At 39.6% G+C, this 25,033-nt stretch overlaps 1 protein-coding gene across 4 annotated transcripts in view; it reads right to left on the minus strand.

The window, feature by feature from the left end:
* Positions 1-17,273, minus strand: part of Csnk1a1 (casein kinase 1 alpha 1) — a 34,629-nt gene extending 17,356 nt beyond the window's left edge. For 2 of the 4 annotated variants that reach the window (XM_034518199.2, XM_034518196.2), the window contains exons 1-4: positions 16,566-17,273; positions 15,849-15,955; positions 4,275-4,401; positions 3,260-3,358 (exon numbers count right to left, since the gene is read on the minus strand). In XM_034518199.2, the coding sequence (XP_034374090.1) occupies positions 3,260-3,358; positions 4,275-4,401; positions 15,849-15,955; positions 16,566-16,688 (456 nt within the window). In that variant the 5' untranslated portion in view covers positions 16,689-17,273. Of the gene's footprint in view, positions 1-893; positions 978-3,259; positions 3,359-4,274; positions 4,402-15,848; positions 15,956-16,565 lie in introns of all 4 variants that reach the window. The other 2 variants (XM_034518192.2, XM_034518194.2) reach the window with 2 other exon arrangements.
* Between the last annotated feature and the right edge of the window lie 7,760 nt (positions 17,274-25,033).

The raw sequence follows: 25,033 nt of genomic DNA on the forward strand, positions 1-25,033 counted from the left end.
GCCCTATCTTGAAAATCAAAACAAATAATTCATTCTGGCATGGTGGCACAGGTAGGCAGATGGGATGGCTCTCAGTTTGAGGCCAGCCCACATACATATTAAGTTCTAGGCCAACTGGGCTACAGAGACATGGCCTCAAAACACAATAAATATCACATGGGGGGAAGGACTGCAACTTCTAGAGAAGTAAATAAAATGTAAAGTAATTCACTTACTGGGTTGTTTAGCCTGCCCAAATCTAAATCAGGTCATATATTCAGTTATTGTTACTAATGGTCATTGATCATTTAGTTTCTTTATTTCTTAAATTGTCACTATTGTATTACAAATACAGTGTCTTCTAGTCTAGAGTAGAGAATGCTTTTTAAGTAGCCATTTGGTAGAAGCTAAGAACTGACAGCCCGATTTCAGAATCACGTCTGAGAAATACTGGCTGTGAAACCTGACCTATACTTACCTGAGGCTCTTAGGGAAGGAGAGGAAAGTACAGTGGAGCGGTCACTACAGCACATTGAGACTCAGTTTGTATTTTAAGCTCTCCGACTCCAAACACATTTTTAAAGCTAGTCTACCTCAAGTGTATTTTTTAAGTAAAGGTTCCAACACTAAACTAACAGCATTTCCTCATATCAATGTTAGCAATCTAAAACAGAGACAATACCTATTTCATTCAGGCTTGATCTAAGCTTTAAAAAAGTTTTAAGCAAAAGCCACGAAAATATCTTAGTAATGTTATATGTTTGCCAAGTATGTCTGAATAATGCCAACGTAAGAGGTGCTTGAGCAAGATCTATATATTCCCCAGAATTAAATGAAAGTAATTAAAATAAAACAATAAGAAAGAAAAGCACATGAATTTGGGGTTGAGGTTGGAATAGGAGACAGTTTCAGACCTGGTTTAATCCTGAGAAAGATGGGTCCTGAGAAGGACTAACAGTCATGCTTCTTTTCCTCTTCCCCACTGGAGATTCTAAACACTGAACAGACAATAGAGGTGGCAGTGCATCAAACAGTATTGCGTACATTGCAACAATGGCCGGCGCAGACAGGCAACACCGAGGCATTAGAGAAAGAACAGGGTAGCCAAATGCCATCCTTCTTCCACCAAGCACTGTAGCTTCTCAGTTTTCCAAATAAAAATCACATGCTCAAGAACATTGAATTCTAGAATACTTATAGTTTTTAATGCCACTATGATTGTGTCACTGCCTGAAAACAGGGATATCAATGGTGACATTTGGCTCTTTAATTTTTAAATTAAAAAAAATGGGGAATTTGGATCTGCAATCTTTAAAACCACAATCTGCCCTTCCCCCAAAAAAGAATGTATGGGGGGAAAATCTTCAGTAAGGAAGAGGTAGAAGGCATTTAGTCACCTTAAAATTTATTTTTAAAACCATGCAGGGCCGATTTCTGGAAAAGATGAGCAAGTTCACTAAGATTGGAGTGGCTGCTCCAACATCAAATTCAGAACAATTTCCAAGTAAGAAATTTAACTTCAAAAACTAAACTCGGAAGCTGCCCCCACCCCATCAAGCCTGATCCCTGATCTACTGGTACAAGCTGACTGAAGGAGCCAGTCTTACACAACGGGCACTTTCCAACTACAGTAGTACAGAAAACACCAAAAAACCCCTAATTACAGAAACAAGACACTGAAGTGTCCAAGAGGAACATTTATATTTGAATCTTAAAGGAAGCACTTCACTTATGTTCTATGGTCTCTCTCAAAACTGCTGCAGGTAAGCAGTGCCACAAGTCATATTTTACCATCTGTACTGAAGACAGATTCTAAAAATGGACCATAGACTTCCCAAGACATCTATGTGGTTAACAGACTATTCCTAAGAAGGGGGAAAGAGTGTGAGGCATTGCTATCTAGGCCATTGTTTAAAGGCAAAACCCATGTGCTTACTGCTCTGCCACTATGCAGAACAGGGATCACGTGGGCATGATGGGTGTCTAAGGATAAGAAAACACAGAAGGAGAGGGCTGGGAAATGGCCAAAAGAAGAGTCAAACTACCAAAACTGCAGGAGAAAAAAATTAAGATCGATATTTTTTTCCAACCAACTACCAGGTTTTACAGTAGTAACTAAGAACCTGGATACTTCAAAGAGAGAAGGTTCATTTCTTTATATGCAATTTAGGGATGCAAGATAAATTATGAGGCTGAAAAGCCCTTAAATATATGAAGTTCCGTGAAAAATCTAATTACCTAAAACTTGGTCAGAGCAACATTAATATCTGTAACATTAACGAGTAACAGCAGTTGTAATCATGGCTCCAAGTTGGCATTCATACAGGCAAACAAAGGTAAACATTTACGGCTGGGCCTAAAACACCACGCTCCCCACCTGTTTAACAAATGGGAAGTTTCCTTCCAAAAAACAAGCAAAAAAAGCCCCCCTCCCCCAAGTTTGTCCTGAAGTTGAGAATTTCTGAGATCATCAGATCGGAACATGCTTCGTGCATTGCCAATGCTGCCTGTCTGCCCGAGCTCAACATTGAATGAATACAGAAAGCAATTCACTCAATAAAACTAAGCATTGCAGACAAATTTTTCAATATAATTAGTTTCTAACTGCAATCATGCGTCATAACCTAATCACCCCACACGTGGAACGATCATCAGGAACCCCACAAGTACTCATTTTGCTACACAAATGTTCAATTCACTAGTCAGTATTTTCCTGTAACAGCATGGAGGAGGGGTGGAGAACTCACCCAACCTGAAACCCAAGTAATAAAATGTAAGCTACTTTTGAAGCAGGCCTAAGAGTTATTCCTTTAAATACACCAATCCAAGGACTGAAGAACTCAGTGTCAACCACCCATCATGTCAGATGGATTGGTGGTTGCCACGCTGGCACAACCGCATTATTACAAAGCTACACTTTAGAGTCTAAAGTTAAGAATCGGACTCCTTTCATTCAGGAACGATTATATGTAAGTGTTTTCACTATTTAAGTGAATGAAAACTAGATACAATTGTCTAAGTTAAATAAAGTTAATTAATTAAAGCTCATTAAAAAGCCCTTGGAATTTTATTATTTTCACATAAATAAACTAGCCTTGGTTGGATAAATTGTAAAGAATATATTTCAAGTTACTAAGTTAATAGAGTTAACTGATTATCCTTCTAGCACAATCTCTTAAGCAAATTACAGAATATGGCTTTTTAAAAATTTAAGTTTATCAAAGCAATTCATATCAATATTTTACTCTTTGTTCTTTCATGCAAAGAGCATTTAACTAACCTTATTACAGTGACGCCCAATACCCATTAGGAAGTTATCTGGTTTAATGTCTCTGTGTATAAAATTCTTTGTATGCACATATTCAATTCTACTGATCATCTGAAAAAGAAAAAGGGTAAAACAGGTGATAAGAGCAAGCAGCAGAGTTTCTTAAGCACTCCAGTGGGTCAGATCACCTAAGAGTCTATAATGACTGCACAAGAACAGCAAGTTAAACAAAAACAGCCCCTCATTGATTTCAAGCTTGCTGGCTATTCAGGCCTAAACTAGTAATGGCTTTTGGCCTGTTTTGAGTAGAAATGATTAAATCCATGGGCTGCTGCATGTGGTGGCACTCACTTTTCATCCCAGCACTCAGAAGGCAAAGGCAGGTAGGTGCATCTCTATGGGCTCTACATACCAAGAAAGAACAACTGTCAAATACTCCACTGCAAGAAAGCCTTTGCCACAACCCTCAGCCATTCTTTTTCTCCATTACTACTACTGTTAACTCTTCTACCACTTAACTTTGACTCACTTGTTTTTGTACCTTTCTCTTCTTGACTCTAGGCTCCTAGAAAGGACTGTTTTTTTTTTTCTTCCCTACTTTAGTTTCCACAGTGGTAAACCTAGGGAGTTTGAAGCTAACCGGGCTCCATCGAAGCAGACTTAGGGATTTCTAAATGCCCTGGATTTGTTTCAGTGCTATCAGTACTTTCAGACTTTTTGACCTTAAGCATCAACTTGTCTAGAATCATTGTTAGTTATTTGGATGCCTTATTAATTTTAAAAAGAGAAAGAGAAACTTCTTTGCTATTCTTTGATCACCATAAACAGGATCTTGTATAAAGTTCAGGCTAGATTGGTAAGTCCTCTTCAGCCTCCTGAATACTGGAATTTTAAAGAGTCTGTGCCACCACACACACAAAACTAAACAAAACAAAATCCCAAAACAACACAGTTCTATGAAATATTGATATTTAATAAACAACCTTTCTCAGTTTTTGTTTGTTTGTTTTGTCAAAAGTTCACATACCTGGTCAGCTAACATAAGTACAGTCTTCATAGTGAACCTTCTTGAACAGAAATTGAAGAGGTCTTCAAGGCTGGGTCCCAGAAGATCCATGACTAGCACATTATAGTCTTTTTCTTGCCCATACCACCTAACAAAACAAGAAGAGAGTCAATACAAAACATTATCACTTAACATCCTAAAATTTAAATTGTTTTAAGGTAAAGGCTTTTCTCAGGCATGGTAGCTCACACCTCTAATACCCAAGCACTTGAGAGACTAAGGAGAATTGATGAGTTTTAAGCCATCCTCAGCTAAGAATCTCAAAGACAGATTTATATTGTTTATTCCTCTAGTCACAAAACTGGATAATTAACTATACTACTACACAAAAAATAAAGAGTAATGGACCTTTCCCTCCTGCATGGCCACCTAATAACAGCTGTCGCCAGCACAACTCAATTTTGTAGACTTCTGCATCATTCTCCCAACCTTGAACAAACTCTTTGTAATTAAGAAACGACACCCTCAGCCGTCCTACAACACTATAGAAAGGCTTATTATTCACTCATGACCCCCTTCACACCAAACTGCACCTACTTATTTGTCTTTCTTTGCAAAGAAATCATTTTGTTTAGTTTAGTATTACAAAAGTATTGGCACACATGATTAGGTTTATCTGTTTGAGAAGAACTGTTTAACTATCCTGTGTTATACTGCACATTAAAACTAAAGTGGGATTACTCTTATGTCTGCAAACACAAATTCTTCTCCAAAATAATATGGAACCAACCTGGCTATATACAGCAAGCCTTTGTCTCCAGAAAAAAAAGCTAAAATTGCTGTAAATGACATAAAAGCCTAACCTTGCTTAGTTTCTTTGCTGATACCAATAGGAACTAAAGCCAAGATTAAAAAAAAAAAAAAAAAAAATCTGTGAATGTTGGCTGTAACACCAGCCTTCAGGAACCTGAGATAGAGCTCGAGTCCAGCCTAAGCTCCAGGGTAAGATGAGATCCTATCGCAAAAGACCAAGAAAGCATTACTTACAGGTATCTAGGAAACTCCTTAGGTATTTCAATGCTTTTTTTTTAAAACAGTTTTGTTCTAATATGTTGCACTGTTAATAAATAGCACTGATTTTAAAACATCAATATTAACACAAGAATATAAAGATTTTACTATATAATATTCCCAGGAAGAAATTCACATTTGGTACTATAAACTTGGTCAAATGCCTGTGGTTTAGGAACTCAAAGGCCCTGCTAGGGAAGCTTCCACTGTTACATGGCTGATTGGAGACTATGCAGATCAGAATGCTGGTATCTGTTTTTGAAATTGTTTATTATCATCCATCAGAACATAACTGTAGTGGATTTCAAAAGTGATATTCAAGAGATTCAGGAGATACAAATAAAGCTCAAATCAATTGGCTCCAATTTCAGATCACTGTTGTATTGCTGACTAGAGACAGCATGCAGATCAGAATGCCTTCTAAATATTCTTGTTTATGTCCACGCACCAGTGCTGCTGTCAGCTGCAGTCAGGCGTCTTTTGGCAGCAGGTCATGTGCTAACTGTAGAGACTCCTAACTGGTCAAAGTGCTGACATTAACTGTGGAAAATGGGCCTTAAATGGGCCTTCTATACCTTGTTCTCCAAGGCCCAGGGAACACCCCTAAATAATTTAAGGGCTGGACAAAGAGATAGAAAGGCATTGTTGTGGAACATTTTCTTCTGGCTATGTACTTCTTGATGTCTCTCATTAGCATAAAGCCTGAAACACCACTCAAACTACTGCACACTTATGAATCTGATGTTTATAGTAGCTAACAAGACAAAACCGAATAATATCTTTCACAATTATTTTTGTTCACTATGCAATACGTAATGGTCAAATAAAGATGTGTCAGAGAAAAAAATAAATAAATACAGGATCCAAACTTTTAGACGATGACTTAAAACAGCCTGGTCTACAGAGTGAGTTCCAGGACAGCCAGGACTACACAGAGAAGCCCTGTCTCGAAAAACAAAAACAAAAACCAAACAAACAAACAACAAAAAAACCAAAACAAAAACCAAAAACAAAAAACTTGGGAGGCAGAGGCAGGCGGATTTCTGAGTTACAGGACAGCCTGGTCTACACAGAGAAACCCTGTCTTGGAAACAAAAACAAAAACAAAAAACAAAACAAAACAAAACAAAAACATTAACTTCCTAAAAATAATAAGACTGATCCTTAATTGGACTATAAAGAGAGTTGTTACAGGATATTTGATCACACTGTGAACACCAAGACTGTGTTATTTACTGAAAAGCCAGTCTCTAGTTGTTCTGTGGCCTTAGCACACACCTTTAACCCCTCTGGCTGGGATACAGTTACATCCTTAGTACACACCTTTAATCCCAAACAATGAAGGGAAAGTTAATTTGTAGAAGTAAGCACCCATGTTTGAAAATGATGTCTGAGTGTCAGGCAAAGTGATTTTACAGAATAGGATATGCCCAACTCTCATAAGAAGAGAGGAAAGGGAAGCTACTTGAGGGGCAATGCAGAGAGGGGGTGGAAACCAAGCACTTCTACTAGGAGGGCTTTACAGATAGTTCAAAAAGAACAAAATGAGAACTAGACACAGATGAAGAGAGAATAAGCCAGAAAATGAGAAGGAACCAGAAGATCAGAACAGATTGCTAGAAGTTAGAGGCCAAGCAGAGTAATTTAGGAGAGGACAAGAAAGAAGCCAGACTGATTCAGTCAGGTTGAAGAGTTTTAAGCCAGAATAGCAGAGTTGAATCTGCCAGCCAGAGACCAGAAAGAACTAAGAATGGGCAAGCTTATTCAGCAGTAACTCTCAGAGACTGAAAACATTCTAGGCCTAGATTAGATTGTTGGAGGCTAGAAGCTTCCAGGACTAGGCCTAGGTAGCAGACAGAGGTAGTAAGCCTTCAGACAAAAATTTCTACTTGAGAATAAGTTACTTTTACTGAGTCAAATGAAAGCATGAATGGTCAAAATAAACTGCAGGAAACCAGTATGGTTTGTATTACAAAGAAGAATCAGTTACCTTGTCTTCTTCACTAGTTAATTCACTAAAAAACCATTTTATATCTGTTATTTTACTTACATTTCTCTTGGTTAAAGCTATGTATTCTTATACTACTTAAAGTTTGACAAAAATCACAATGAATGAATTTTTTGGCAGTTCAGGCTCTCACTACTTTAAATACTGATAACAGTATTAGCATTACGGGGCAAAGTGTAGACAAGTGAAGGTCAAGAGATTCAAGTATTAAAATGCCTTTATTCATTGGAAGTGAAAAATATAGCCATCATCTGTACATCAATCACAAATGATTCAATATTCTTGCTCTTTTGGTTGGGTGTTGTAGACCAAACCCAGAGGCTCCTAGATGCCAAGCAAGCACGTTCCCACTGTTAAATGTCCAAGGCCCTGATCAGTATTTTCCTAATAGGCAACTAACCATACACATACAGAAAAGAAAACTGCTGCTTTCCTGTGGCCAGCAAGGAAATAGCGAATAACTGCTAATGGATTCAAGGTATCTTTGAGGAATATGATGAAAATACCCTAAACTGGATTATGGTAATGACTATATAACTCTGTACATGACAAAAATAAAATATTCATATTAAACAGGCCAAGCTTTTCAATAGCAAACTGTCATTTAAAGTTATTTCTAATATTTCTTCTATTCTCTAATTAGAAGTTATAGAAATCTTAAGGACAGTTGGAGTATTTATGGAGGCTCGTGACCATAAGTTTAATACTTGAGAATATATGTGTGTGTACACACACACATACATATATGTAGAGAGAGAGAGAGAGAGAGAGAGAGAGAGAGAGAGAGAGAGAGAGAGTGAGAAAGGGATTGTATGTTTTGAATGACTGTGAGCCACCATCTTGGTGCTTAGAATAGAGCTCCAATCTTCAAGGAGGAACAAATGCTCTTACCCAAGAATAGATGGTGAGCCATCTCTCTAACCATGTCATGTAGCTATAGGTCTGAGAAAGGCTCACTTCACTGGATTCAAACAGACATCCTTAAAGGTATCTGTCCCTTGATTCTGACTGTGCTGCAGAGTTTTGTCAGCATTACACAAGAGGGAACCTTAATCTGAAAAAATACTTCCACTAGATTGCCTGTAGGTGAGCCTACAAGGATGTAGGTGACCCATCTGGTGGTCCTAAATGCTGCTGTAAAGCAGTCTGAGCTAGCAAGCAAGCAAGCAAGCAAGCAGGCATCATCCTCCATGGCCTGACTCAGCTTTTCCTCCAAGTTCCTACCCGGACTTCCCTCAGTTGTGCTACCGAACTCTAAGCTAAAATAAACTCCTCCCAAAGTTGCTTTTGGTTATGGTGCTTTGTGATAGAAACAGACACCTCTAATTAGGACAATGACCAATGAAAGCAACTGAATACTCACTTCTAGGTCCAGTTTGAAGCTTATTCTTTTTTACATACTATCCTCTTGAAATTAAGAAAACTCTCATGCCCTTACACATACAATCTCATTTTGAGAATTGTTTTTCAATCCATTTTGAGAACGGTTGCTTTAATTTTCAGAGGAAGTCAAAGTTATTGGTGCCACATGCTTGACTCATAACACATGCTCCAAACACAAAATTTTTAACTCTTCATCGAAGTGTGCCTATTTTATTTTAAACTTGCTGTTACACAGTGGGCACTCATAGGAAAAAAGTTTTTATATATAACTTACTTAGACATGCTATATATAAGCATGCTTATATGTTTAAGTATATTAACTTAACCAAGACAGTTTCAACTATTATAGATTTATTTGAAGCTAACATTCAATTCTGAATTAAAATTGCACAAATTCAAAACTTGAACACTGATTTCACCAAAAACAATTTGGTATTAGGAACAGCCCCCACACAAAACCAATTCCAAATAATAATAATATATTAATAATAATGCATAATGAAGATCAGAAACAGGAAGCCAGGCGTGGTGGAATTGCACACACCTTTAATCTGAGCACTAGGGATGATAAGGTTGGTGGATCTTGAGTTTGAGGCCAGCCTTATCTATGTAGTAGTAAAAGCCCCATCTCAAACAAAACAAAACAAAAATAAATAATAAATGTGAAGAAAAAGTAGAGAATGTTACTAATAAAAGCATGAACTCTAGTCAAGAAGGTTCTCCCTACACTTTTACAAAGTACCACATATGAGACACTTCTAATGAAACTATTTCCAAGCTTTTCAATTTCAGATAAGGGCAGGACAACAATGTCTTAAAGTTCACTTGTAAATTTCTCCACTGTACATTTAAAGGCAATACAAATTAAACACAGGGCAATTTATACTACCTATACTTCAGCCACTGTAGTCGTTTTCTTAAAAAAACAAACAAACAAGCAAGCAAAAACAGCACACACCACACAATACTCAATGCAGCAACCCCCTTCTTGATATTGAACTAGACATTTTAAATGGCAAAGATAGTAATTAAACTTATAAACTAAACCCCCCCCCCTTTTTTTTAAAGACAAGGTCTCACTTGTGGCCCAGGTTGGCCTATAATTCTGAATTCTGAGATTACATGTGTGTTCTATCACAAATGGTTCTGGGACATTAAATTTCAAGGATACAGTGGTTTCTTTAGAACAGTATTCAAGGCAAAAGAAAGAGCATTAGCCCAGTCTTAGTCTAATACAAGTATTAGAACTGGAGAACATTTCAATTAGAAACTAAAGAACTTAACCATACACGTATCAATTACTTCTAAAATTCAATATGTACAGTATTTATTCCTTCAGCTGGATTAAAAAAGCAAACATAAAATCAAGTCACAGTAAAGACACATAAAATCAAGTCACAGTAAAAGCTTCTTTATACCCAAAGGCTATGCAGAGCCTATCAGTAAGTAAGACCTGTTCTTCCTTCAAAGCATTGTAAGAGTGCACACAAAACACAATGTTTTCAATTCAGTTTTACTTTACCCCCCCCCCAACAACAAAAATCACCAAACCATCTGGTTGTATGAGGTTAACAGCATAGCACATAAAGAGTTCATTGTTGTTTTACTGAAACAGGGTTTCTCTGGGCAGCTGTGGCTGGCCTGGAACTGGCTCTGTAGACCAGGCTAACCTCAAACTCGAGACCCACCTAAGACAACCTCCCAAGTGCTGGAATTAATTCGAAGGTCAAGGTCTTACTGATATATACTTCAGGAACAATAGGGATAAATTAGCTGAGCAGATAGGCAAAAGTTATCCTACATAGTGTAGTATGGTTGTTCCAGTGTCTTTCTACATCAGAATCACCCTAAAAGGCCTTAAATATCTATATCATATACTATGTTATTTTTATATGAAACTCCCAACTTATAGGACTCTTGTAGTGATTAAAAGAGATAATTAATATATAACATGACTCTTGTTCTTCATTTTATTTATTTTTTCAAAACCTTTATATGTATCATGAGTGGAGTGATCACAGAGGAGGGGTTGGGATTCCCTGGAGCTGGAGTTAGTCATTAGCCACCTAAAATAGGTGCTGGGAATATAATTCAGATCTCCTGTAAGAGGAGTACACATTAACTACCGAGCTCTTTCCTGTTTGTTTGGTTAGATTATTATTGTACCACCACCACCATCATCATCGTCATCATTGAGAGCAATGCAGCTCAGGCTATTCTTGGACCTCCTGCCTCAAAAATTATGGAATTCTAGGTTCAAATAGAGTTTGGCTTTTGCCTTTTCCATTTTAATATCTAACACTTTTCAACTAATTCTTTCTGTATGGCACTTTCAAAGTCCTTGTTAAAAAGCAGCCACAATACAGTCTTACTCACTGGTCACCAAGACTAGGGAATGGCAATATTCTAGGTCTTTAGAGGGAGAGAATCAAGTTAAAGTTATTAACTATCACTGAGAATTCAACCAGGAGCATCACAACCACATAATTATTTTGTCAGGTAACTTCTACAGAGAAGTGAAGGTAAGAAGCAGACTAGTAACCTGAAGGCTTTGGTGTTGTTAGTACTTTGTTTTGGTCAGTTATCAAATTTAGAAAATTTAGAAAAAAAAAAAAAAAAAAGGCACACAATTATGATATAAAAAAAGTACCCTAAAAGGCAGAGGCAGGCGGATTTCTGAGTTCGAGGCCAGCCTGGTCTACAGAGTGAGTTCCAGGACAGCCAGGGCTACACAGAGAAACCCTGTCTCGAAAAACAAAACAAAACAAAACAAAACAAACCTAAAAATTCAGATTGTAGTTTATAAAAGATAGGCAATGTGTATACATAATTCTTTTATCTCAGTAAGGGCATGCATTCATCAAAACTACTTCATCTGCATATTAGCATCTTTGCATTTTATTATACGTAAAATATCTAAGCCTTAACCAAAGAGCATTATTTTAAGTAGACATTTATTCACCAGTAGCTACAAAAGATATTCAAATAACTTACTTAGTAATAACCCAAGGCTGAATTAGTGAAAAGTAGTGGGGAACACCTTTAATCCCAACTCTCTGGAGGAAGGATATCAGAGTTCAAGGTGAGCCTGGTCTACAAGGTTGAGTTCCTGGTCAGACAAGTTACATGTTGAAACCCTGACTTAAAAAGATGCAACAAATTCTAGAACCCAGCCTATACATTTTTTTCTTTGCAGGTCCTTTGCAGGCTGGCCTCACAATACTCTCAATGCTGGGATTACTGGTATGAGCCATCAATCAAGCCTAGCTATATTGTTCCTTGGGAAAATGGTACTTGAGAGAGTATGCTTCTCTCGGTATCAAATAAAGGTGTGGAGTATAGAGCAGGCAAGATGTGACCTTGACAATTGAGGTGATAATGGCTCTCTGGAGAACACGGAGCAAGGAACTCAAAGTTTAATTTATCAGATGTTCTTTTTAAAATTTGTGTCAGTAGATGTTCTCTTAGGTTGTCAGCTCAAAACCACCATCCCACAAATTAACAATACAAAGCATTTCTAGTACACCTGAATTTAGGTACACTTTGAAAGAAGTCACTTTTCATAACACCTTCAACAGCTGTTTTCCTCTAAACACTACAACCTACAACCTTATTCACAACATACATACTTAATGCAGAAGTTTAAGACTGCAATTGTTTAAACTCCTTTTAGCAGCGACTGTACTAATGCTTCGTAAGTGCAAATGCAGGAAGATAACATAAGCAAAAACTATTTTCCCATATCTAAACCACCTTCTTATACACACTTTTCCTATAAAAGTATATTTTACCATTATGTCTTTCTAAATAGTTAATCTAAAAGTTGACAGAAGCAGATGCAGCATTTATTAGTCTTGGAGGTAGTTTCATAAAAACATTTAATGGTAAGACTTTGACATAGTACCAAACTCTGAAAAACAAAACGCTTGTTGTAACTATCACCTGGAAGCAGGCCTTAGAAACTCATGAACTGAAAGGTCTTCAATTAAGCAATCAAAAACACTTTTAATAGGAAATCTCTATTCACACCCAAACTTCTGAACATAAAAAGCTGGGAATGAGTTCTTTTTCCCAGAAGAATACATTTCCTATTTTTTCCTTGGTAGTAAAAGTGTGTAAGTATGTATGTGAATGTCATGTGAGTCCAAGTGCCTGGATGACAAGAGGACATCACACTCCCCTGCAGCTGGAGCTGGAGCCAGCTGTGAACAACCAGCAGGTGCTGAGACCTCAACTCAGAACCTTAAATACTCTTAACTGCAGAGCCTCCTCAACATTTCTTTATATTCAGCACTCTCCCACCCTCAACAAACCTAAAAACATTAATAAATTAGTCATCTTTAATTGTATAGATGAGGAAGCTGATGTACCTTAAAAGAAGTGAAGAGGCTGACTCTAGATCACCTCAGCTTCAAGAGCCTTCAGCAGCTCTAGAGCACAAATACCCAAACTTCTATCCATTTCCACTTAGGTAACAACTCTTCCTGTTTATGAAAACTGTTTTTCCTTTAGAGAAAGTGAACTGACTTGAGAACAGCACACAGAAAGGGAATACAAAAGACAGTGCTTCTAGATGAGCTTCCAGTTATCCCACAAGCCAACGGAATCAGCTTCTTGTATCATACAACTGAATGTCATACTCTTGAGGCTAGACTTCTAAGTGGCTGTAAGTCCCTCAAAGTACAGAGGAAGAGGGAGGCCACCACCTTCATAGGCAACTGAGTCTCTTTTAGGATATACCAGATTATCCTAATGTCAATCTTATGAAAAGATTATACATACGTACATAAACCAAAGTACGAAAGGGGGGCGGGTACAATGAGGTAAAAATTTAAATTAATATCAATTAATGAGTAAAACAGATGGCACTATTTAGCAGCCATCTTAGTATTTACCAATATTATATATGTGTGTGGGTCTATCTCTCTACCTATTATGCATAAGTGACATAGAAATACCAAGGAATAGACAAAAATGCTATTTCCCTTTAAAACCAATGAGAGGGAAGGACAAAACAATCTGAGCTTGAGGCCAGCCAGAACTGTACAATGTGAACTTTGTCTCAAAAATAATTAAAAACAAACAAAACCAAAACCCAACACACTTATTTGTTGTTTCTATGTACCCATTCCTACACTGTGCTATCCCAGTACACTCTCCCCACCCCCCCATAATTACCATTCTGCCCTAGGAACCACTCCCAGAAGCCATCTATTCTTGGATGCCCTCCCCAACCAGTCTACCAAGCTTTCTTCCTGAAATCTCATCTCCTTTCCCAGGAAGCCTTAATTTAAAAGTCAGGTTAATCCTATTTAGCCACACCCACGGAAAGTTTACTTACAAAGGCCTTAACTCTCTGCACTCAACAGTTTATAGTAGGCACCTACTAGTCTTCTCCCAAGTTAATTTATTTATCTGTTTATTTAGTATACTACCCACTGCCCTTAAGGATCTGCATCAGCATGGTCCTTAAATAAGATACTAGACAACACATTAGCATTTGTTTACCATTGAAAAGGCAAGGACTGGTTTTTGAAATGTAGAACTCTCCCAACAGAGGGCAATATATGAAAAGAATCAAATACAAATGATCTGATACAGTGATTGTACTTCTAAGAAATCCCAGGAAAAACAATGGCAATGAAACCAAATCAGTGGAGACAGAGGGCCTTATTTCCTCCCATGACTGTGTATATTAGGGACAAAAAAATGTTCAAAACTCAAATTTAGATCTTCTCCAATTTCACTTTAGCATTTGCCACATAAATCTGGATTTTCAAAGAGCTCATTTACAAATAATCAGTGGTGTATTTATCTCCCAACATCTTTATTAAAATTTAAAAAACTGTGTTTTTAAAAGTAGTGTTATTTAGGTTGAAGACAATTCTTTGAGGATTCAAAGGGAGAAAAAAAGCCCAGGTACGGATCGATCTTTTATTCCCAGCACTAAGAACGCAGAGGCAGGCTGATCTCTCTGAGTTCCAGGCCCAGGGTGGTTGTTGGTCTACATAGCTCATGGCAGAGGGGAGGGAGGGATAGGAGAGACTACATATGTAGCAGCCCATTTAACTTTCAGTTATGATCCGTCTGCAAGTGTAGCCTTGAGTACTGCTAGCAGACAGCTGGGATTTAGAACCATGGTTTTAAAGAGGCTAATTTCAAAAACAAAATTTAAAATTCTAAAACATTAAAATACTTGAAAGAGCAGTTTCTATCCTGATTATTTCTATTTAATATTCATCCCCTTCTAACTCCCTTTAAATGTTACCAACAAAATAATTCAACAGGTTGAACTATTTATCAAACTGTTGTCAAGCGAAGCTTTCTTTTATATAGCTGACCAGCAGATTAACAGTTGGTGCTGCTCAAAACTGCCTTTGCCATCGCACATAAAGTTTGTAGGAACTGAAACATATCAAACATTACCATTCACAAAAGCAAAAAAAGCAATGAACGCATTGGACAGGGCAAAAATTTTACATGAGTACAATTTCACAAGTTTATGTCGCATCTGCTGCAGAGATCACATAGCCTTGTCATCTCCTTCCCAGAATCTCATGGCCTTATGAAACTCAATTATTGGCTTTAATCCCTTTAAGGCTGACAAAGAATGCTTATTTTGTGATTCCAAGCTGAGAAAAAGGCAGGAATATGGGGGTTGAGTCACGTCGCTCCGCCATTTTCTAAGCGGAGGAGGAAGACATGTTGGAACAAAAACACAACAAAAGAGCAGCCATTTCCCAAACCAGCTCCGACAGCAACCCCAATAGACTAAACTCAGTTACATCCACACCTTCAAAACCACTTCAGGGGACAAACGTATGAACACCAAAGGTCTCCTTAAAAATAGCGAGAAGCCAACCCTTCCGCGTAGGGGCCAAAGACGGCCCGCATAGTTAACTGCAAATGAAAGCCTCGGGAAGCGGAAAAATGACAGAAGCTAAATGCAGCAGTGCAACCAACAAAATTTCAACTAAGTTGGAGAACTAAAAATTACTCAACGATTACGGTTAACTGTGGAATCTGGAGGACTCAGTACCAAGACCGATTCATCGGGTCCAATTACCAGCCTCAACCCCTTTCAACATTTCGCAATCCCCTCTGTGATCGACTACGTGCTCAAAGGTTCTTACCGTATGTGAGGGATGCCAACCCCGCCTTGAAGAATCTTATACAGTTTGCTTTCGTACAGCAACTGGGGATGCCTGGCCTTCTGGGATTCTAGTTTCACTGCCACTTCCTGCAGAGGAAAGGGGACGATGGTATCAAAATCCCTACAGATTCAAACTCACTTGGGAAAGGAGAAGAAATGTTAGCAGTGCTTGCTTCTACAAGGACGTTTTGAAGAGATGGGGAAAGCTACCTCAGTAATTACAAAGCACAAGCAGCCTCAAAGGCCTTTTCAGGGGGGCAAAGGAGAACCCTTTCCATGTCCTCTAAATCTAAAGTGAATGAAGGGAGTCATCCAGAAGACAGGCAACCATGGAACGTAAGGCGAGACTCTTTAAAGGAAACTGTTCTAACTCGAACAAGAACCCCAGATTAAATTTAAGAAATACAAAGAAAACCTTGGCGATCATACGACTTCGCCCTTCTCGTCTCAAATAACGGTTAAAATGAGATACCTTGAACAAAGTGGGAAACCTCTGAGCTTACCCTGCCTTTTCTACCGGGTTTTTCCTTTTTAGGGAAATAGTGGGGGAGGCTGCTAAGCCAGGAAAACTGGCTCGCTCTGGACTCCCCAGTGCGTGCGTGCGTGCGTGCAGTGGGAAGAGGTTTGGAGTACTTAGGGGGGTTGGGGTGAAAAAAAAAAAAACAGCGTTAACGTTCCCCCCGAAGCGGGTGATTACCTCGCCATTGGTGATGTTGATCGCTAGATAAATGTCCCCGAAGGAGCCAGATCCGATCTTCCGCACCAACTTGTATTTCCCACCGACGATAAATTCGGCCTTGGAGCCGCTGCTGCTCGCCATCCTGAGACGCGAAGATGGAGGCGGGGGCCAAGCCCCGGCACCTCTAGAGGAGGATGGAAGCCTCCGGGGCTGTTCCACCCGGCAGAACTGAAGAGCGCGGCAGGCAACCTAAAACCAAGGCTTTGTTGGCGTTACAGGGCGCAAAGGCGGCTGAGAGAAGCCGGATCGCGGCCGCTTGCTGAGGGCCAGGCCGCAGTTAGTGAAGGGTGGTCGCGGCTGCTGAAGCTCGGCCACTTGATATTTGGGCGGCCGCCGCTGTTTCGCGTTCGCGGCGACGTTGCGGGCTTGGGAAGGGGCGCGGTGAATTAGGGCGGCGGTACCGCTGCCACCACTGCCGCCGGCTCCGGCCCGGAGGGAACCCGTCACTCCGCTGATGCCGCCATCTTGTTACTTCAGCTCCAGCCAACACAAAATGCCCCCAGTCCCCGGGAGCCGCTTCTTCACGGCGCGGAGCACTCTGGGAAAGGGATCTCGGGCGCTCTTTCGGTAGGGTGGGTTGAGAAAGGGAGGGCGGAACCGGATTCGCGAGAGTCGCAGCCCACGCTCCTAGCGTCACCCAGTCACGCCCAGCTGCGCCTGCGCACTGAGGTGCTTGCGGAGTGCGCAGGCCTGGTGCGGCCTGTTCTCTTCCCCGCCCGAGCTAACTTCTACTTCCGGTCGGTCGCGGCTCTCCTCTTGCTACCTGTTAGTCACTTCGGACCCCGAGGGCAGTATCTTGCTGTGCGTCAGGAGAGCGCGTTAGGAGTCACCTTCTTTTCAAATGTGGCCAATGAAAGCTTCTGGTCTCCTTGGGAGTTGAGTGATTTTTTTTTTTTTTTTTTTCTTCCGCGTTTGAAGCGGTTTATAGCCTTTGATCCTTTTTCAGGTCACTCTGGGGCCGTCCTTTTCCATCACAGTGGGTCGAAATAGATTGTGGTCTCTGATGAAAAGAGAAAAGCTGCTCTGGGCGAGCTGGGTTTAGGAAGTGGCAGTAATTAGAGTCCAACGCTCCGTGAAATGTTGCTAGCTCCCCTTCCCTTTTTTTTAAAGGGAGCATAAAGAACCTGGAATTAGTCTCGCTCTGTGTCTGTTCGTATCCTTTGAATACACTTATTATCTGAAAGAAACAATTCTAAAGAAGCTTCATAATATTACGTAATGAACAGAAAAACTTAACAACAATAAGGAAATTGCACCTAGTAAAATTTGTTATACCCATCCCCAAAGAAAACAGTTTCGTCTTGGGTCATATTGAGAAGTAACACTATTAACGCAAACGGTATAAATAAATATTACAAAATAAAACCGACGTTGTTTAAAACCTGAGGTAATTTTTTATTTAAAACTGATAAAATAGGGCTTGACCTTATTTTTCAGGTACAAAATTTTACTACAAATTGAGTGTGAAAGTTAAGGTTTACAAAAGCTCCCACGGGTGCTATGAAATACGAATACAGCCTGAGTTGTAAAACTTTTAAGTCAATACTAAAATAAACATTAAAATAAAAAAAAAAAACGATGTTTTTAAATTTTGTATGTTGTGTGCGTGCATGAGTTTTTGTGCACCACATACGTGGGTGCAAGAGGAAACTGGAGCGGGTGAACTGGAGTCACAGATGCTTGAGAGCCATCTGAGGTAGGTGATAAGCGTTCCACAAAATTAGAGAACTGTGTGTTTTTTCATCTACTAATCTAATTTCATGTGTTTTATTGAGATCCTTATCTTCCCACATTTGTGTCATTAAAATGCATTTTGGGGGGTGGGGGGTTGGAAAGATGGCTGGAGTTCTTGAAGCTCCTTTAGCAGATCTGGGGTCGGTTTCCAGCATCCATATGATGTCTTACCACTGTCTGTAATGCCAGTTCCAGAGGATCAGATGGCCTTTGGCCTCTGGAGCACTTCACCCACGTGGTGCACAGATATACATGCAGTCAAAACATCTATCCACATTAAGTAAAAATAACCCTAAAAACCTGTGCTGAAGGTCAATGATTTTAGATTTTTATTTGGAAACATTTTTTCCCCACGTGGCAAAGATTTACTGTGGGGGAAAAGGGCAAAGGTGGTGGTGAAGAGGAGGGAGGGAAAGGAGCTGGAAACATTTTTTTTAAGTCAACTTATATATCTAACTTTGTTTGTTTGTTTGTTTTTCGAGACAGGGTTTCTGTGTAGCCCTGGCTGTCCTGGAACTCACTCTGTAGACCAGGCTGGCCTCGAACTCAGAAGTCCGCCTGCCTCTGCCTCCCAAGTGCTGGAATTAAAGGTGTGCACCACCACTGCCCCACTTAATTACTACATTTCAAATACAATTTGCAGAGGGTTTTCATACACACCGCTTGTCCTCTCCTATGATAAACTGGCAAGCCCAAGATCACACACACCTTAATGGCAAAGGCGGGACTAGAACCCCAACTTAACCAAGAGAAAACTTTTGAAAAGTAGGACACAAATTTAAACAATCATATCCCGGTAATTACAGCTGTATTTATTGACAAATCTAGACTTTTTTAAGTGGCTACAATTGTTTTGTAAAGCCAGTGTTCCTCAAGAAAAGCTCCCTGGTTGGTAGTCAGAGTGTGTTTTGGGTAAAATTAGAACAAACAAGAAGTTGAGGTAGATTGAAAAAACACAGGCTGGCTTGTCCATCTCTAGGATCACAAACTTATAAATCAGTAGAAAAATGTAACACCTTTAGAACAAATACATCAAGCACTGCCCCAGGCGCTAACGATCAAACACCCCCGAGGATAGTCAGTATCAGATGCAGGAATCAATGGAGTGATTGAAAACCCCAGGATATCAGAAATATACCTTTGGGTCAGAGTCACCAGCTACTCAGCCTGTTTCCCTGTATTTGACACTGACAGCAATTGTATCTTTCTTTTGTTCTTTCTTTTCTTAGTCTCTGTTCTCCCTCAGTGCATTGTTCAGAGGATTTTGTTAATGTGGATTATGACATAGTGTCTTCTATACACAACAGTAAGTTACATCCACAAAATCTTAACAACACGGTCATTCAAACAACACTGGCTCCATGATTGCCTTAGTTAGGGTTTTACTGCTGTGAACAGACACCATGACCAAGGCAACTCTTACGAGGACAACATTTAACTGGGGCTGGCTTACAGGCTCAGAGGTTCAGTCCATTATCATCAAGGCGGGAGCATGGCAGCATCCAGGCAGGCATGATGCAGGAGGAGCCGAGAGCTCTACATTTTGTTCCGAGGGCAAACAGGAAAAGATTGGCTTCCTGGCAGCTGGGAGAAGGGTCTTAAAACCCATGCCCACAGTGACACACTACTCCAACAAGCCTACCCCTCCAAATAGTGCCACTCCTTGGGCCAAGTATATACAAACCATCACAACGATAACACCAGTTAATACCCAGCATGGTTGTGGGGAATCTCAAGTGCCACCTCTAGATGAAGCCAAGTAATGGCTGCTGCAAGAGGTAATGGTCAGTCTTCTCTGGGGTGGAGCTCCCTGATAGGATAGGTTATCCAATGCCAAATGTTCAGCTATATGTAAGTGACCTTTATTATACATATGCCTCTGTGTGTGTGTGTGTGTGTGTGTATAAAATACGGCTGTGAGGGAGTGGGGGACAACAGGAATGGAGCTATGGGGGAGAAGACTGGCAATGTTGTAAATGCAGTACACAATACTGGAAAAAGAGTTTAAAAATTATACTGAAGTAGCCCTTTGACTCTTAGGACTATTTTGTAGTTTATGAGATCCTTACTCCCTGTTGGAGTCTGAACTTGGTAAGAACTCTTTTTTTTTTTTTTTCTTTTTTATGTTTTTTCGAGACAGGGTTTCTCTGTATAGTCTTGGCTGACCTGGAACTCACTCTGTAGACCAGGCTGGCCTCAAACTCAGAAATCCGCCTGCCTCTGCCTCCCAAGTGCTGGGATTAAAGGCGAGTGCCACAACTGCCAGCTTGGTAAGAACTCCTAATAAAGCTTCTTACATATATCTCAGTGGGCAAATGATATAAATTTAAGACCTCTCTACTCACCTGTTAGCCCTTTTTAGTTTATATAAAACTCACGTTTCAATATTTTTAAAGATTGTTTAACATTTCAAGTATACGTGTGTACACTTTATGTTTAATTTTATTTCTTAAATTTAACAAAATGGCCATACTTCTGTCTTGAGACCAGTTTTTTTCCTCTCTGAATAATTTGTTAGAGATATGGTACTATGTAACCAGTCTTCTGCAGTATCACTCCTGATGTCTCTATGGAAATGTAAATGCTATTGATGGAATACTGAACCAATCCCAACTGAATAGTCTATTGTTTTCCAGACTTTTCTAGTCTAAACAAACAATACTATAATGAATATTACTGTAGCTAAATATTGGTTATCACACAACATTAATTAGAGAGAGTATAATTCTAGAAATGCCACTGGCCTAAAAACTCTCTGTATCATAATCAAACAGGTTCACTGGAAACTGATTCTGTATTGATACAATCTGCTGATTCAGCTCACTCAAGGGCTAATCCAGCTTCTCACTTAATTTTATAGTTACACACTCAAATCCAAGTTTTTTAATTTTATTTCCAAAAGGGGCTGTTAGGTCTTCCTTTCTGACTAACATATTGACAGAAAATGTAATGAATTTAATTTTGTAGTTCCATTGTTCTCTCATCTGGATTCTGAACATGCTAGTGAAAATATCTCCTTTTGACAGATGTGACAGGGCTGAGACGGCATTTGTTGTCTATTCGAGAAGCAACTGCGTTCTCCAACTAATTTGATTCAGTTGAACAGAAGAGGAAAATGACTTTGCTGGGAAGGACTGGAGATCAAAGAGCCTCAGGATAACCTAGAATCTAGAGGTGGTGGTGGCTCACACCTTCAATCCCAGCACTTGGGAGGCAGAGGCAGATGGATTTCGGATTTCAGGGCCAACCTGGTCTACAGAGTAAGTTGCAGGACAGCCAGGGCTACATAGAGAAATCCTGTCTCAAAAAAAACCAAAAACCAAACCAAACCCAAAACAAACAAACCAACAGTAAATGGCCCTCCGACAGGAGCTACAGTAGCATAGTAGTAATTAGAAGGGACTGGGAGGCAAGTTCCCTTTCAGGATATTTAAGAAAGACAGCAATTATAACTTAATTTTCAGAATAGCTATTCCTGAAGCTAGGAGAGGGACACGTGGTTAAATAACCTCTAAAAGCCCCCCTTCCTCCTTTATTGCCTTAAAAAATGCTTAATATAGGGTAAGAGGAGAAATGACTTATACCACCCAACACAATAAAGTAATGAAATTCAACAGTGCTAATCCAGCCAAGCATCTCCCCTCTTTCTCAGGATGGCTCTGAAACAATGCTGGAGGCTGTGACTTGTTTGTCTGAAATGAACGTTCTGCAGTGTAATGCACAAAAGCTGGAAATACATCCTGACTGTTAACAAGAAGGTGCTCATCACTACGTCCTTGTGGGGGTGGGGGAGGGGCTTGAGCATCAGGCAATAAGAGACGATGTGCCTTCACTGACTGGCCTTCCTTCTCCCACAGTTCTAGTTAGACTGACCTGACACTGTTTAGATTATCAAATCATATTTTTAATAGTTTTACTCAATTTGTATGAACCGTTACTGTACTGCCTGGCAGTTTGGGGTGTTATTAGCTATTTTTATTAAGAAGACTAGTCCTTAAATTCTGGAGTTTCTGCAATTTCTATGTGCCTTTCTTTTGTCCTTCCCAGCCTTTCCCATCTGCATTGCTCACTAGCAAGGGCATGAAGCTGTGATCCTGTGACTCCTGGTTCACTCTAGTAATCCACTTTTCTTTGTGAGACTCCCGAGTTACCATTCCTGAGGAGTGCTGGTCCTAAAACCACATCCTGTTAACTCTCAACTTGCCAGGCTGAGGCCCGGAGGCATTGATGGTTATCACAGGAAATGGAATAACTGTTCCACTTGGAGCCAGCTAAGACTTGCTGCAGTGGAGTGAGCAGAGCCAGAGTGGTCATGTGTGTGTCTGTGGTGGTGACAGTTTGGTTGGTAGGGCCCTAATCCACCAAGATCAAATATCTGATCATATTGAAATAACCCTTTACACTTAAGAGCAGTTTGTGTGTGTGTGTGTGTGTGTGTGTGTGGTGGTTTTTTTTTTTTTTTTTTTTTTTTTTTTTTTTGTAGTTTACCAGTTCCTTACTTTCTGTTGGGCTCTGAGCTTGGTCAGAACTCCTAAAAGTACATCTTACCCATGTAAGCAAATAATAGACAGGATTCTTCTACTTACTTGGTAGCCTGTTTAGCCCATATGAAACATATTTTGGTCTCTCTCTTTCTCTCTCTCTCTCTGGTTTTTCAAGACAGGGTTTCTCTGTGCAGCCTTAGCTGTCCTGGAACAGCTTGTCCTTGTTAATTCACTCTGTAGAGTAGGCTGGCCTTGAGTTCACAGAGAGTCCCCTGCCTCTGCTTCCCTCCCAAGTGAGATTAAAGGCTTGTACTATCACCACCGGGTTTATTTGGTATTTTTTAAAGGCTCAAGTTCAGTTATTATCCTGTCTTAGCTTATATTTTTTTATTGTCCCCCCATAGTCTCAAGAACTGCATTGCTCTGCATTTGTTGAAACAGGATATGGGAGAGCACTCTGTCTTAGCCATAAACCTCGCAGACACATATGCTGTTACAGTTATTATTAGACAAGTCGACAAACCAAAGGTGACATTCTTTAACCTCCTAGTGGGAGGAGACAGGCTGCCAGCTAAAAGAGGAATATCACAATTATTGTTTGATACCTGAAATGAGAAAAGCAGCCAGCCATTGGGACATTTCTACAACTTGTTTTTCATGGAGACAATTCCTGTTGACAAGGTATTCATAAGTGTTTAAGTGTGTCACAGGGAACAGAAATAAGAATGTCCAGGCTATCTAAAGGTCTCCAAACCTGTCTTCTACTCAATATGATAATATTGGGTTTTTACATGGCATCTACCTGGATTGATATTTTTCCATGCTAAGGCAGCCATTTCTTGCAATTCTTACTGCATTCATTTTACAATATTTGCAAAAATTTATGCAATGTTACTGGTATTTACTATGTATTTCAGGCTGGCCTCAAACTCGTAGAGATCCTCCTGTCTCTACCTCCCAAGTGCTGGGATTAAAGTATCTGCCATTACATCCAATCTATTATTCTTATACACATTAGCTTATGCCATAATTATTGCATAGGTAAAATTTGTCGTTTCAAATGTTTTGACAGGACAGCTGAGGCTCATCTACTTAAACATTTTTTTTCATATTGAAGAACATGCTTTTTATTACTTAAGTTCCTAAGTTTCAGGGATTGCAAGATATACCAAGGAAGGAAACTATAAATGTCATAATTAAAAGAATCTACAAAATCAGACATCTACTCAATAGATTCTAGAATACACAACAAAAGGGAGTCTCCAAGAACCCAGTGTTTTGGTTTTCAATATTTATACAATGCTGCCACCTTGTGGACATTTACGACTTTTATGACTGCCTTACTGTGATTTAGAATGCCTAGCCATTTCTGAGATCAAATATTAAATGCACAGAACCAGGCATTTGCCAGTCACAGAGAAGAAAATAACCCCCGTGGAAATACACAGTGTTGAACTCACTCTTAAAAAATCCAACTATGATGTTCATGGAGCGTGGTAGATGAAAAAGACCACGTCAGAGAACAATTAAACATTATGTGCAGAACAATACAAACTGCAAAGAATCCTTTTTTTCCCCTCTTACTATAATGATGTCATATTGTGTCATGATCACTGTGTAGTGCATTCTGTCTCTCTGTAGACAATGATTGATGAAAATGACTAATAAGGTCTATTTGTATTCTGTGACGTAATGAGTGAGGGACATAGGGAACAGAGGACAAATTCGAAGTCTTATCTGAGCACCTTTTCCAGACTCCCAGGTCAGTCAGTACTCTCTCTACCCACAACACCACGTCTAATCCTGAACAACAAGAGCATATTGGTGACTAAGAGAAATGAAAACATATTTAACCTTCTCGGTGGCCACGAAAGGGGCAGCCATTAGGCATGTGTACCAGCATTACTTGCTGAGTACCACTGTGGGCTGGTCACGATACCAAGGGATAAAGATCTAACACCTCTGCATTCAGGAGCTTCCCAGTCTAGATTTAGATGGTCTGAGTAAAAAATGCCATTTAGTCTTTAGAATTGTATAAACTCAATGAATCCCACAAACTACTACGAGATGGTTATGTGATTGCTCCATTTGGGGCATTCTGAATTTTATATTTTTCTTATACATTATTTCATTTTTTTTTTTGTCAGTCAACCATGGGAAAGACATACAGATGTATCAGAATGTGGTGCTCCATGCTTTTCAGAAGGC

Source organism: Arvicanthis niloticus, chromosome 14 (assembly GCF_011762505.2).
Source record: "Arvicanthis niloticus isolate mArvNil1 chromosome 14, mArvNil1.pat.X, whole genome shotgun sequence".
Taxonomy (NCBI): domain Eukaryota; kingdom Metazoa; phylum Chordata; class Mammalia; order Rodentia; family Muridae; genus Arvicanthis; species Arvicanthis niloticus.